General features: G+C 40.7%; 1 protein-coding gene across 6 annotated transcripts in view; it reads right to left on the bottom strand.

Annotated features, from left to right (window-relative positions):
* PLS3 (plastin 3) overlaps window positions 1-13,727 on the bottom strand; it is an 81,705-nt gene that overhangs the window by 11,659 nt on the left and 56,319 nt on the right. For all 6 annotated transcript variants that reach the window (XM_078065102.1, XM_078065101.1, XM_078065103.1 and 3 more), the window contains 5 exons: window positions 7,861-7,990; window positions 7,285-7,417; window positions 5,483-5,564; window positions 4,190-4,355; window positions 1,785-1,927 (listed from right to left, as the gene is read on the bottom strand). In XM_078065102.1, the coding sequence (XP_077921228.1) occupies window positions 1,785-1,927; window positions 4,190-4,355; window positions 5,483-5,564; window positions 7,285-7,417; window positions 7,861-7,990 (654 nt within the window). The remainder of the gene's footprint in view (window positions 1-1,784; window positions 1,928-4,189; window positions 4,356-5,482; window positions 5,565-7,284; window positions 7,418-7,860; window positions 7,991-13,727) is intronic.

Below are 13,727 nucleotides of genomic sequence, written 5' to 3' on the forward strand. Positions count from 1 at the left end.
TATGGGGGTAGGCTAGGTGAAATCAGGCTGTGTGGACCCTCTACAGAATACAACTTGAGAACCACTGTACTGGGGCAAACCCTTAATAACCGTCTTCAACACACATGTCAAGTAAACTTCTGCCTTTAGGGGACTGAACCTGGAGTCAAGACTCCTTAATCCTGCTCTATTGGAAGATGACCTTCCCAGCGGTGATCAGTTTCTATTACTGAACCCTGACGGTCCAGACAGGCTTATAAAGGAACGTTTCTCCTAGTAAACTCTGTAGATTATGTGCATCTTAACCCCCTGGGGGAAGCCGTTCAATATACAGATTACTGGGTCCAACCCCAGACCTAACAAATACAAATCTCTGGGAGCTGCATCTTAAATGAGCCACCTAAGCGAGTTGGATACAGAATGCCAGAAATGATTCTAACAGTGGGGAAAATCAGGGGAGTGAAATCGACTTCAGAGCCATTCATGAACTGCAAACCCAGATCCCACCATTAGCAGGCGCAGGATTTGCTTCCCCGTAAGAGGGCATTACCGTCGTCGTGAAAGCGCTTTTGCTTACAATTTCTTCTTAATGGTGCATGAACAGCTCATAATCGAATCCTATGCCCTTGAGAAGAATGGAGAAAGAGCAGACCCAGCAGTGTCTTTCGACCCTGCAAAGGGCTTTACAGGTGAAAATTACACTTGAAGTACAGATAAGTTGGAAGCCTTTTTTCACATTACTGAACAATCCTTTTTTAAAAAGATTCAAGGCAGGCTCCATTTTTTAACACTATTTCCTCTTGTACATTTCAAAGAGGTCCCAGAACAGAAAATCCATTTAAGAGTGGTTTTCGGGAACACATCTTGTGCATAAAGCAAAAATATACCTGGCCAAAAATCTTGTGTAAGTTAAAAGAAGGGGTGGGAGGCCTGCGGGTCTTATAATTTGGGAGCTATCCTTAATTTTCCCTGGTGAAATCAGTAATGCAAATATCGCACGACTTCCTCTCCCCGCTGAGCACATCGATAGGATCACAGCCTATCGTTTTCATAGCCCTGTGGGTCAGTGATATCTGGTGAAGATCCTTGAATGTGTTCCCTGTGTCCCAAACACTTGGATTTGGGAGAGAGTCGAGTCAATGAATGAGAATTTTTTTGCTGTGGTGATTTTGGCCCCCTCTCTCTGGGAAGCTACCAATGTCTCCTTCCTCTGCTAGTTTTTTCCTTACTGCCTTTGAGAAGCAAATGCCAAAATGTAACACAAGAAATATTTGTAGGTCTTTTATGTGGCGGGTCTTGTGGTTGGAGGCGGGCTTTGGTCGGAGGGCCCTAGGGCAGGGGCTGAGGTACGAGACAGCCATATGTAAGAGTTCATCACTACCCTCATAAACTCAATGTCTACAGGTGGGAGCACATGATAGAAAGAAGCCAAATAAGAAAGGGGAAGGAGAATCCTGGGGCGCTTTCTCTCTCTTCCAGGATTTACTAACAGGTACCCTGAGGTCTGGGAAAGGCAATTAGGAAGAGAATGGTCACGGCCCACCCTCTGATACTCCATGTTTAACAGGCGGCAGAACAGAAAGCCTCAGGACTATATAATACTTTGACCCTTTCCCACAGAAGGCAAGTTAAACTCGGTGCTAGTACTGTTCACTAGGTTTCAGCTCTCCCGAAATCTACCACCAGGGCCGAGGGCCAACAAGGCCTGGTGATATCCTGGCAGGACTTTTCCCTCTGTCTAACTGGGAGGAAGTCATCCAAGACAGCGTATCCTCCAAAGGCGTGATGGTTCTTTGCACGGTTACCTTGATGTCAGCACTAAAGTTGTTGATTTTTTGCCAGCCCGAGTTTTCCAAGTGAAAGTTTGCCCATCTGAGCAGAAGCTCTTCCGGAGACAATTTCATAAGCTCCTCCAAAGTCTCACCATCTCGAAGTAAGGCGGCCAAGGCTATAAGGAAAACAAACACACAAACCCCACAACCAATATATTATATGACAGTGGTCATTACAAGTTCATTCGGTCTTTGGACACTCTGTTCGGTAACAGAGGTGCAATGACTGGTCTGACCTAGTTCCTCATTTTTAGGTACTGATAGTCTAATAGAAGATAATATATTAGTAGATAATTACATGATGATCTAGATAAAGACACTGTTATGAGAATACATAGCAAATACATAATTTATTTTATTAGTCTTCATGTTCCAAATGGCAAATAAGTTACAGCTTTTAAAACATTTTACGTTATGTCGTATGTTTACCTAAATTGTCCTTGTTTTTTTTTTTTTTTAAAGATTTTATTTATTTGAGCGACTGAGTGTGAGCGGCGGGGAGGAAGAGAGGGAGAGGGACGAGCAGACTCTCCCCAAAGCTCGCCTCGGGGCTCAATCCCACAACCCTGAGATCATGACCTAAGCCAAAATCAAGAGTTGGACACTCAACAGACTGAGCCACCCAGGCACCCCAAAACACTATGGTATTTATATTTAAGTGTAATTATTTGACTCTCAAAGGGTTAAATCTATTTTTAAAAATATTTTTTAAAGTAATCTCTGCACCCAATGTGGGGTTCAAACCCACAACCCCGAGATCAAGTGTTGCAACATTCCACCAACTGAGCCTGCCAGGTGCCCTGGGTTAAATCTATTTTTAAAGGGATATAATTTAACTTTACGTTTTCTATAGCACCTAACATGTAAAAGCTGCTGTTACTTTTTGTTGTTGAATTGAATGTATAGAAGCAGCCAAGGGTTTCTGGTAAATATTCCCTATAGGGAGTAGGTAGAAGCAGGGGTGTCTGCAGAGAGAACAGTCTAAATTTTGGCATTGTTTTAGGAGTAAGTTGTGGAGTCCTAATGCAAAAATTACCTCCCATGAAATAAAACGAGGTTTAGCTTGAACAAGAAGACTGAAACTGCCTGATTTCTTTTTGTTTAAAGATATTATTTATTTGAGAGAGAGAGAGAGAGAGAGAGCGAGAGAGAGCACAGAGAAAGAGTGAGAGGGAGAAGCAGGCTTCCCGCTGAGCAGGGAGCCTGATGCGGGGCTCGATCCCAGGACCTCGAGATCATGACCTGAGCCGAAGGCAGACGCTTAACCGACTGAGCCACCCAGGCGCCCCATGAAACTGCCTGATTTCTGAAGAGGTCTAAGCAATACCTTTATCAGGCAAATTTCATCTTTCACAGACTCTGCTTCATGCCGCGTCATTCTGACGCTGAGGGATTTAAGCCAGGGCAGAAGCAGCAGGTCACTTGTCCAAGACCCTCCTTTGGCTCCCCATCTCCACCACGTCAAAGGCTAGGGAGGACTAAACAGCCTGATATCTATGCACCTGAGACCTTTTCAAAGAAAAGTCATTTGATTTACTACATAAGCCAATGTGATTTTATTTTGCTGTCCCCTTTGCCTTTCTGAACGGACTTCAACTTCTTTAACAAGACAAACGCCACTGTGCAGAAGGCCAGCAACGAGAGTAATTGTCTTTGCTCAAATATATGTACCTCTGAGTGGATTGAAAGAGCAAGTGTAACAGTCTCAAAAGTGCAAAAAAGTCTTATCATGGATTGATGTGCAAAATAAGACCGTCGACAGACATTCTGGGGCCTTGAAAAGACTGAGAACCCCAAATACATATTCCCCAGAAGTAACTAGGATTGAGAGAGCGATTTCTGGAATAAAATAAGACTATCTGGAGTGGTGTTTAATGTTTTAAGCTTTGCAGGAAGAGGATCATGTAGTATTGCCCAGGACACATGACAATTATATTGTGCGTGCTTATACATCCTACAAATCCATGGTGTGATGTGAAACCCCATGCTGTAAGAAGTTCAGGAAATATGTGACCATCAAGGGTGGGGTAGACTAGTTTGAAGAGGTCTTCAATCTGGGGGTGAAGATGGGGCGGTAGTTGTGCAGGCAGATTAGAAAAGAAAAGATACCCAGTCTGGGGACCTTGGGAATGTTCCTTAAACTCTGCGCTTTTGTGTCTTTATTACAAAATGAATTCTAAAGCACCAGGCAAATGTGAATTACTACTAAAGAAGAAAAGTTGTAATTAGACTGTTTTCCAGAACAACACTATAGCATTACCTTCTGTTAATTCTAGTTATCATCTAATCACCACAATTAAGTGAAAGCACGACAGTCTGCGTGACCAGGAAAAAATACCCAATAAACAACTTTCAAAATAATGACTGTGTTCCATTACCTTCATTCCTGCTTAATTCAATGTCAGCGAACAAACCAATCTTAATGATCTGCCAAAGCAGTCCCAGAACCAGATGCGGTTTCCCAGCCCGCAAATCCTCGGCACCGATGTTCACAACGTGACACCCAATGGCGGAAGCAGAGTTCAGTGCCAAGTTTAAGTTTTCCTGCAAGACAGCCAATGTACACATTTGCTTCTTGACCTTCCCAGTTTTTAAGGAGTCTACTCCCTTTACTGAAAATCATGCTCAACGAGGAAATTAATTTCAGTCACACATGATCCACAGAAAACAATTTCCAGGCAACAAACTCCAGACTTTGGTGTTAAAGGCATAGCTAAAACAAATCTCAGCCTTATTATTGTTACTGTCTTTTCCAGAATTCCGTGGGAAGTTAACTTGGTATTTTTATTTGGTCTCTTTTGAAGTACACGGACGTTGTCACAAAAGGAAAAGGTCGAGTGACTAGAGTCAGGATATCCATGCAGGTTAAGGGTCGTATTTCTTTTTTTCTTTTTAAAGATTTTATTTTTAAGCAATCTTTACACCCGACATGGGACTCAAACTTACAACCCCGAGATCAAGAGTCACATCTTCTACCAACTGAGCCAGCCGGGTGCCCCAAGAGTCATTGTATTTCTATATTTTTTAAAGATTATTTATTCATTTACTTGACAGAGAGAGAGAGAGAGACCAGCAGAGGGAAAGGGAGAGGCAGACTCCCCACTGAGCAGGGAGCCTGATGTGGGACTCGATCCCAGGACCCCGGGATCATGACCTGAGCCGAAGGCAGACGCTTAACCGACTGAGCCACCCAGGTGCCTGAGTCGTTGTATTTCTAAAAATGCCTAAATGAGAGGTCTATTCCATGCATCTGAAAAAGTTCTAGAAGCTGAATTCTCCACATCCCAAGAGGTGCTCTTGCCCGAGGGAATTTTGCTATCTCTAATACTCACTTGATGGAAAAGAAAAATGCTCCATTGCTTAAGCATGCTAATTAATTAAGAGCTTAAATATTTTTGCTTATTTCTGCAGGCTTGAACACAGGGTGTAATGAGAAGAACACAGGGCTTTGGAGCTAGACCTGGATTTGAACTTCAGTTCCAACATTAACCCTGGGCAAGCTCAGGAGCCTTTCTGAGTCCCAGCTCTCCTGTCAAATTTGGATAATAGTCCTAAACTCAAGAGTTAATATAGGAATTAAATGGGAAGATACGAAGGGCAGAACTGATGGTCTACAGAATAGGCCCTCACAAGGCAGTTTCCTGGAAAAGGGCAGGGAGATCAATGCGTACCTGAATGATGAAGGGTGTCAGTTTCTTCTTGTTGATTGCTCTTTCATCAATTGTATCAGGAACTGAAAGGTTGATCATTTTACTGAAACACAAATTAAGCAAGGAATTGGTTTACTTTTAAAGAGCCTGTAAATATTCACAAATGTTTTAAGGCACATGACATATCTCGCATGTAATCCGAAAAATTCAGTGCAATATGTGACTTTTATCATGTTGATAACAAAAAAACTATGCACATGAAAAAAAGACCAAAATGTTTACAGTAGGTGGGTATTTCTATGTTGGGGATTGGGGCATTCTTTCTCATTTTAATTTCTTTGTATATTCCCATCATTTTATAAGAATGAATAACTTGGATATTGAAAAAACCTTACTGAGTACATTTTAAAAACAGATAAAATCCCACACGGAAATTGTGTCTCTTCTCGATTGTAAAATTCACAAATAAGAATGACCATTTATTCACAGGAGGTAAATTTGTTGAGCATGAGATTCTTTCAGTCACCGTATTTGTTGAGAGCCTAAATGAGCAGGCATGATATTTGGTGCTGCTAATCCAGTGGTGACAGAAAGGTTCTACTAATTAGACTAGAATCTGTGATTTCTTTGGACGAATCTCATTTCGTAAAATTTGGACTTAGATGCTAACATTTTAGGTGTTTCTAATACTGCCCCAAAATATATGATTCTGCACAGGGAAAACCATGCTTCTTTCCATGCCAGATTTATTTATTTATTTATTTATTTATTTATTTATTTATTTAAAGATTTTATTTATTTATTTGACAGAGAGAGACACAGCGAGAGAGGGAACACAAGCAGGGGGAGCGGGAGAGGGAGAAGCAGGCTTCCCGCCGAGTAGGGAGCCCGATGTGGGGCTCGATCCCAGGACCCTGGGATCATGATCTGAGCCGAAGGCAGACCCTTAACGACTGAGCCACCCAGGCGCCCCCAGATTTATTTTTTTTTAACATTTTATTTATTTGAGAGAGAGAGAGAGCACAAACAGGGAGAGGGAGAAGCACATTTCTCACAAAGCAGGGAGCCTGATGCGACATGGGACTCGATCCCAGGACCCCGGGATCATGACCTGGGTTGAAGGCAGATGCTCAACCGACTGAGCCACCCAGGCGCCCCTGTGTCAGATTTGAATATCAAATCAATAGCATCATGTGATTCTCTCTCTGTATTAAAACACATGGGGGAATTATTTCTTTAGTGCCTATACATGGACGAAACGGGCTATCTTACGCTTTTTAACGGGGATCATAGTGGATGCAGGTGAAATGCAAAGGGGTTTGAATATCCTGACTGCAGCTCAGTTGGTCTTACACAGCTCCTGAGTGGCAGAGGCTGAAGACGAACCCAGGCAGACTGATTGTGGAGCATGCTCTTAGCCCATCAACGGACAACGTGTTGATCATCTTACATCCTTTCTGCCAAGATTTTTCAGAAATGAGTAATTGGAGAGTGAGAACTGAAGAGGAGGTTCTCTTTGTATTTTGAAGCTATGGTACTTTAAAAATAAGTAGACACTGACATACTTAAGTCCAACAAAGTTGTCATGTTCTGCTTGCTCAAGTGACGAGAAAAACTGGAAGCTGGTAGCTTCCTTATAAAGCGGTCCCCAGTCTAAATGAGTGAGTTTTAGATTTGTATCTTGGTAGTACTTTCTTGGACACACCCAGACGACTTTCAATTCTAACTGTTTCCCGAGCTGAAGCCGTCGAGCACCCAGAAACCAATATATCAGTTATGTGGAAGGCTGTTTAGGAAATCGGGACACAAAATCAACATCTTACCAAAGCACAATTCCATCACCAACAGCTTTGAACAGGTCGTCGGTATTTGGGTTCATGGGTATAACATGTCTGCAGTCGGGATCATTTTCCAAAGCTTTGTTTATCCAGTTAACAAAAGCGTATTTTTCTTCCTCTATAGTCATGTTGAATAACAAGAAATTAGTTCACACTCTAGGTTGACTCTAAAGCCTAAAATAATTTGTACAGTAGTGCTGAAAGTTAATGTGTCACAAACACGGGGTTCTCCACTTTGGAAACCCAGATACTTGAATACAACATGGCTATTACGAAGTAACAACAAAAAAATAGAGAGCAGGGTTAACTGATCCTTAGAGAAGTTAGTAACCAAATTCTTTAAAAATTATTACTTATATTCCTGTAGAGTTCTACTATAATAAAGCCTATCATTGCTCATATTGTATAATATGTCTTGCAAGCTAACAAAGCCATACAATAAATACTTACAATGCCGTTATGGCAAGTATTAGTCCCAGGTCTAAATACGTGCCACAATGGGCTTCTGCTGTATTCTTAATTAGGAAGCAATGTTAACACATGTGAAACGCGTACTATTACCTGAGTAAGAATGCTGCGTTCCTTCACTGGACAGCTCGGAAGTGCCTCCCAGAGCACAAATCCCTTCTTTCCTGTTGATTGCTTTGCGGAAGGTTTTGGCAATGTCACTGCTTTTTACCTCTTGGAAAATCTACAAATGAAAATACGTTGTTAATTCACCATTCGTTTTAAATCAGGCGCAACGTTTTAAATAAAGCCCTTCTATCTTCTTTAAGACTCCGCTCACCTAATCTCAGGAAACAAACTGAGGGTTGCTGGAGTGGGGGGTGGGGTGGGAGGGATGGGGTGACTGGGTGATGGACACTGGGGAGGGTATGTGTTCTGGTAAGCGCTGTGAATTGTGCAAGACTGTTGAATCTCAGATCTGTACCTCTGAAACAAATAATGCAATATATGTTAAGAAAGAAAAAAAGAAGAAGAATGTAGCAGGAAGGGAAGAATGAAGGGGGGGAAATCGGAGGGGGAGAAGAACCATGAGAGACAATGGACTCTGAAAAACAAACTGAGGGTTCTAGAGGGGAGGAGGGTGGGAGGATGGGTTAGCCTGGTGATGGGTATTGAAGAGGGCACGTTCTGCACGGAGCACTGGGTGTTATGCACAAACAATGAATCATGGATCACTATATCTAAAACTAATGATGTAATGTATGGGGATTAACATAACAATAAAAAAATTAAAAAAAAAAAAAAGACTCTGCTCACCTACATTTTCCCACATGGGTGGTGAGTCTTAAAGGAGATGGAAAACTGGGCTTGAGTTTTTAAGATGCTAAGCAAATACTACAATACTGCAACTGAAAATGAAGCCAGATAGTCAATTGCACACACTTGTCAAAAACGTTAAGTGCCACATGCATTGAATCCGCTTTAAGCCAAAAACTAGTGTGGTTCAAAGGCATAGGTAAATCTGCTAATTTTCTACCAACAAGTAAGGCTTTGTTTGTTCCCTGGAGAGAAAAGGCTGAAGGATCCCCCTTCTTTAACTACAGTTCTTAGCGCAGAGAAAGATGAAAATTTATGACTCAACCAAAAAAAACCTTTTTTGGGGGTACAATGGTAAGAGTTTGTTCAATCAAAATTTACAGAATACTAAGGTGAAAAAATGGGTTAAGTTGGCAGCAAAAAGACAACTCTGGAGAATAAACACAAAAAAGAGGCTTTTCAGTGACTGTCTTGTTTGAGTGTTTATGAAATCCAGCTTCTCGTCACAATGAAGAACATGGCTAACAAAATGAACCTGTACATGCTAATTGTACAAGAGCAGGTGGTAACAAAGCAAATTTCATACCCTACCCAACTGCCTGACTGAATGGACATTCTAAAGGACTATCTCTCTCTCTCTATTTTTTAAAGATTTATTTATTTATTTTAGAGAGAGCGCCCAAGTCGGGGGGGCAGGGAGAGGGGTAGAAGGAGAGGGAGAGAGAATCCTCAAGTAGACTCCCCGCTGAACACAGAGCCTGAGGTGGGGCTGGATCCCAGGACCCTGAGATTGACCTGAGCTGAAATCCAGAGTCGGAAGCCCAACCGACTGAGCCACCCAGGTGCCCCAGGACTATCTATGTATTTTTAAATACTGGAACTCACCTAAGCCCAAACTTGTTTCTGATCTACCAGTGCACATGGCTAAAGTAGCCACCTCCAGTAAAATGAGAGCAAGATGTAGCATCTTCATAAAAATTTCTTTAAAAGGGGCACCTGGGTGGCTCAGTCAGTTAAGCGTCTGACTCTTGATTTCAGTTCAGGTCATGATCTCAGGGTTGAGCCCTGTGTAGGGCTCCATGCTCAGCAGGGCGTCTGCTTGGGATTCTTTCTCCCTCTCCCTCTGCCCCCTCCAACCCCACATGCGCGCACGTGCTCTCAAATAAATAAAATCTTTAAAAAAAAAAGGTGTTTACCACATATAAGTGGACTTACAGAAGGACATGTATGACTCTAATGGAAGAGTTGCTGAACAAACAGAAAAGGAGTCAAAGGCCTTTGGCATTACTGATAGGTACACACACACATGCACACGCACACGCACATCTCAGGAGGTGCAGCCCATGTTTAAGTTCATAGACCAGGGTGACAATATGTAGCAGTTCAGGTTGTATCTATGAGAACAGGCACGAGGAGAAGTTTGAAATCCAGCCCCATGCGCCACTAACCAAGCCCTGTGTCCTGCACAAGATGGCGGCGTCAGGCCAAAAGCAGGGAGGGCCTTTTTATATTTAGGTTTCCCAGGCGGGAACCTTTTTTTTATCATTAATCCACTAATCCATTGATACAAATCAGAGAGAAAGACTTTCTGTAACTGGTGTAAAAGTTGTTATAGGTGTTGTGGGTGGTCCTCTCGCGAAGTCAAGTTCTCCTCTTGCCTTTCCAAAATCCTGACTTTCCTCGGACTTACAAACCCAATTTTATTTAGGAAAATACGGAGTAGTTCAGTTCCACAAAATCAAGCTTACTCAATTTCCACAGCTGTGATTTTTCTGCTCCACCTGTAATTTCAGAGGTAGAATTTTAGAACGGGTGTGCACGTGTGCGTGTGTGTCTATGTCTGTATATGTCTATAGACACATACACACAGACTACTCTAAATATTGCACACAAATATTGCACACAACCAACTAAATACTGAAATCATTTTCCCTCCTTTCTGGCCATTATACGGACTCTGTAAAGTATCGTAGTGTAGAGCTGACTCCTCATGCGCTCTGAGCAATTTCTGAATGACTGAAATTATTTTTACGTACGCTGATTTTTTAAGACCAACTTTAATTTCATTCAGTTTACCTCAACTTCTGAGCCAAGATTATGCAACAAAAGGGTGACCAGCGAATATAGCAGTCTTCACTGTGATGCATTTGGTCCCCGTAACTCCTCTTTGAGAACTATGTGTCTGCTCAGTAAAAACGCAATATTCACTGTTCTACCTCATTCTGAACTCCCCTTCATTTAGCTGGACATTGTCTAGTAATTAAAATCTGAAATGTGTGCTTTCCCTCATGACTGACATACCATAAATCACTGGCATGACCAAAAAAAAAAAGCATCCAAAATGTTATTGCTTCAGAAATGACCTATGAAAAGTTATTTTATTTTTTTACTAGGACTATCTTTGCCTCAAGATCGTTTGCGTCTAGAAATTAGGTTGGTTTCCATGATCACAACCGCAGCTGAAAAATAAATGCAAATTTATATGCAGCATGGAAAAGAGGAATAATACAAATAATAAGTAAAAAAAAAAAGAATGCTGTATAATATCCTAATGCAATTACTTACTTCACTGTAGTTAGTTAAGCTCATGCTTGGGAATGAAAGCAAAGTTGCAATCAAATCAGTTAATTTTTAATTGCCTTACAAAGGTTATATGACCTTCGTTTTTTACATATTTTTACATATTTTTAAATAAATGTTTTCAGCCATGCTCAAACTTTCAGGTTCATGGTATTTTCCTCTGTTCCTTAGATTAATTAAAAAAAAATTTAAAGGGATAATTGAAGATTTATGTATCTTCAATGGATTCACCCCAGGAGAATTTGCATTTTATTTTCTACGTTAGGGAAGAAATTGCTCCAGTGGATGATAAAGCTATTTGAGTAGAAGCCCTTGGCTTAACAAGACTCTGTGAAATCAGAGATAACACAAGGACAACTACTGTGCTAAAGTCTTCTCAATGAATCTTTTCAAAGCTGCCCGTTGTGATACTAATGAGCTCATTGTTTCGTGCTGTTTTCCCTCAAGGCGGAAGGACTGGCTTTGTCATGCGTGAACAGACTCCGGGCAACACTGCTCGCTTCTATACATCTTATGGAATATATGTGTATATATATATGTTTCTTATTCCTTTTTAAAGTTTCGTCACCTTTTCTAGCTCCGTGAAGGACTAGTGGCCAGACGAAAGCAATCCAGAGGCATAATGACTTAGGAGGAAGGAAAGATTTCAGAAAGAATTGCAAAATATTGACAGGCTTCCAGGTTTGAGGCTTGCTTCCAAAGTGTTTCCAAAGTAGTACGTTTGAATTTTTTCCTTTTTTTTTTGGAATCTGTTGTAGGCCCAAGCTTAGTAATAATAGGAAAAGAACACTGCCTTTTTTTTTTTTTTTAATCACTACTTCCAACAGCTAACATCTACATAGCATTTGCTATATGCCTGGCACTGTTCTAAGTGCTTTACTTATATGAAGTGATTTAATCTGATGAGATCGGTGCTATTAGCAAAAGTCCTAAAACAGGTCAACAACTTAGTGCCATTATGCAAGAGCAAATTTCTCACTGTGAAAACAAAAGAGTTTAATGCAGACATCTCTGCTGAAAGAAAGTGCCACGCCAGTCTTTTTAAAGATGCAGGAAAAAAAACCCCCACCATTACCTTGTAGGTATAAAAATCCAGTAATGTCGTTTTGAGATATTTAGAAGAAACAAAATCAGGGTATTAAATTTAACTTTAACATTTGAGGTTTACATATAATTTAGGCTCGCTCTCTCTATATATATTCTTCTCCAAAATTAACATAAACTGATTTTGTCTGTAGCCTGCTTTGCAATTAACACCTCTTATGCAGCAATTTAAATAAAAAAAAAACCTCAAGATGCAAGAACATGTTTATTTCTACTTCCTTATGTTAACACCTGAGAGGAATAACTCGCTTCCTTTTTCACAGATGACTAAAATCTACCCATATTTTGACAATTTTTAAGCTGTCTCATTGGTGACAGAGCAGATGGAAGTGGACAGACATTTGGCCAGACACCCATCTTTCGGTGCAGTCATGGTGCTATCATTCTGAAACTTCAGGCTGTTATTTTACCGTCCTTCCTATTGCAAATTTCTTTAATTATACTCTTTCATTTTTCAAATCAAAAACAAAAGCCTGGATTCCTGAAAAGAGTATAAACATATCAATCCCTTCCAATTAAAAATTGTACATTTTAACCTAAAATGTCCTCATTAATATTTTTTAAAAATTCCTAGTGATGCCAAAATTAGTATGCACATCATTTACTTTTTAAGAATATACTAAGGTAATCAAACCTGCTCCCTTAAAAGCCTCCGGACAGCTCTGAAGAATCTGCAACATTTCAAGATCTACAAAATTCCATCTTTCCCTAAGATCATTTTTCTCAAAGACACTTCCATAATTTTGTCCTTAATAATAGTGGCCACACTGCAAATCTTAATGATTTAGGTACGTTCTTTCTAGTAGATAAAAATTCTGGGCAGTAAATTATTTCAAAAATAAGCAATCATAGTTAACTACTGCTCTAAGCTGCTTTAAATTCACAATTCAACATGCAGTTCCACGGGGGGCACGTTTACATCAGAGGACATGCGAGCGCTCATACTGCAAGTCAATTGCAACTTACTATTGAACACAGAATTCAAAACAAAAGGCTTTGGCAATAACTGAAGACAGAAACAGTGGGGAGGAAATCAGTATTTCAAAAGAAGCCGGCAAGAACGCTACCATTATAATTACGACACATGTCTACATTTTTAAAACACCAGCCCTCCCCGCCCCGCCAAAGGCTCTCAGCTCTGTAGACATCATTATTTAGTCAATTTGCTTCTGGAGCTCTTAACAGTGTTCTAAAGGAGTTAATTCTAATGGGATAGAACAAACCAGAATTTCACTGGCTATAGTGAGCCTCAGTTACCATGGAAAAGGAGGGTAAGAGTGCTGGGAAGTTTGTGATAAATACAAGGCAACTAATTACCTGTTTGCAACACAGTAAAAGGAATGCCTAATTAGATCTAGCCAAACTCTGCCTTAAATTAATAAATCAAACCAATAAGATCTCGAGGGAAGAAGAGGCAACTGCTATATCTCAAATACTCTTTGTCAATGGCCATGGACTGAAAATGGCGCCGGTCACCTTGC

This window comes from Halichoerus grypus, chromosome X, assembly GCF_964656455.1.
Source record: "Halichoerus grypus chromosome X, mHalGry1.hap1.1, whole genome shotgun sequence".
Classification (NCBI taxonomy): Eukaryota; Metazoa; Chordata; class Mammalia; order Carnivora; family Phocidae; genus Halichoerus; species Halichoerus grypus.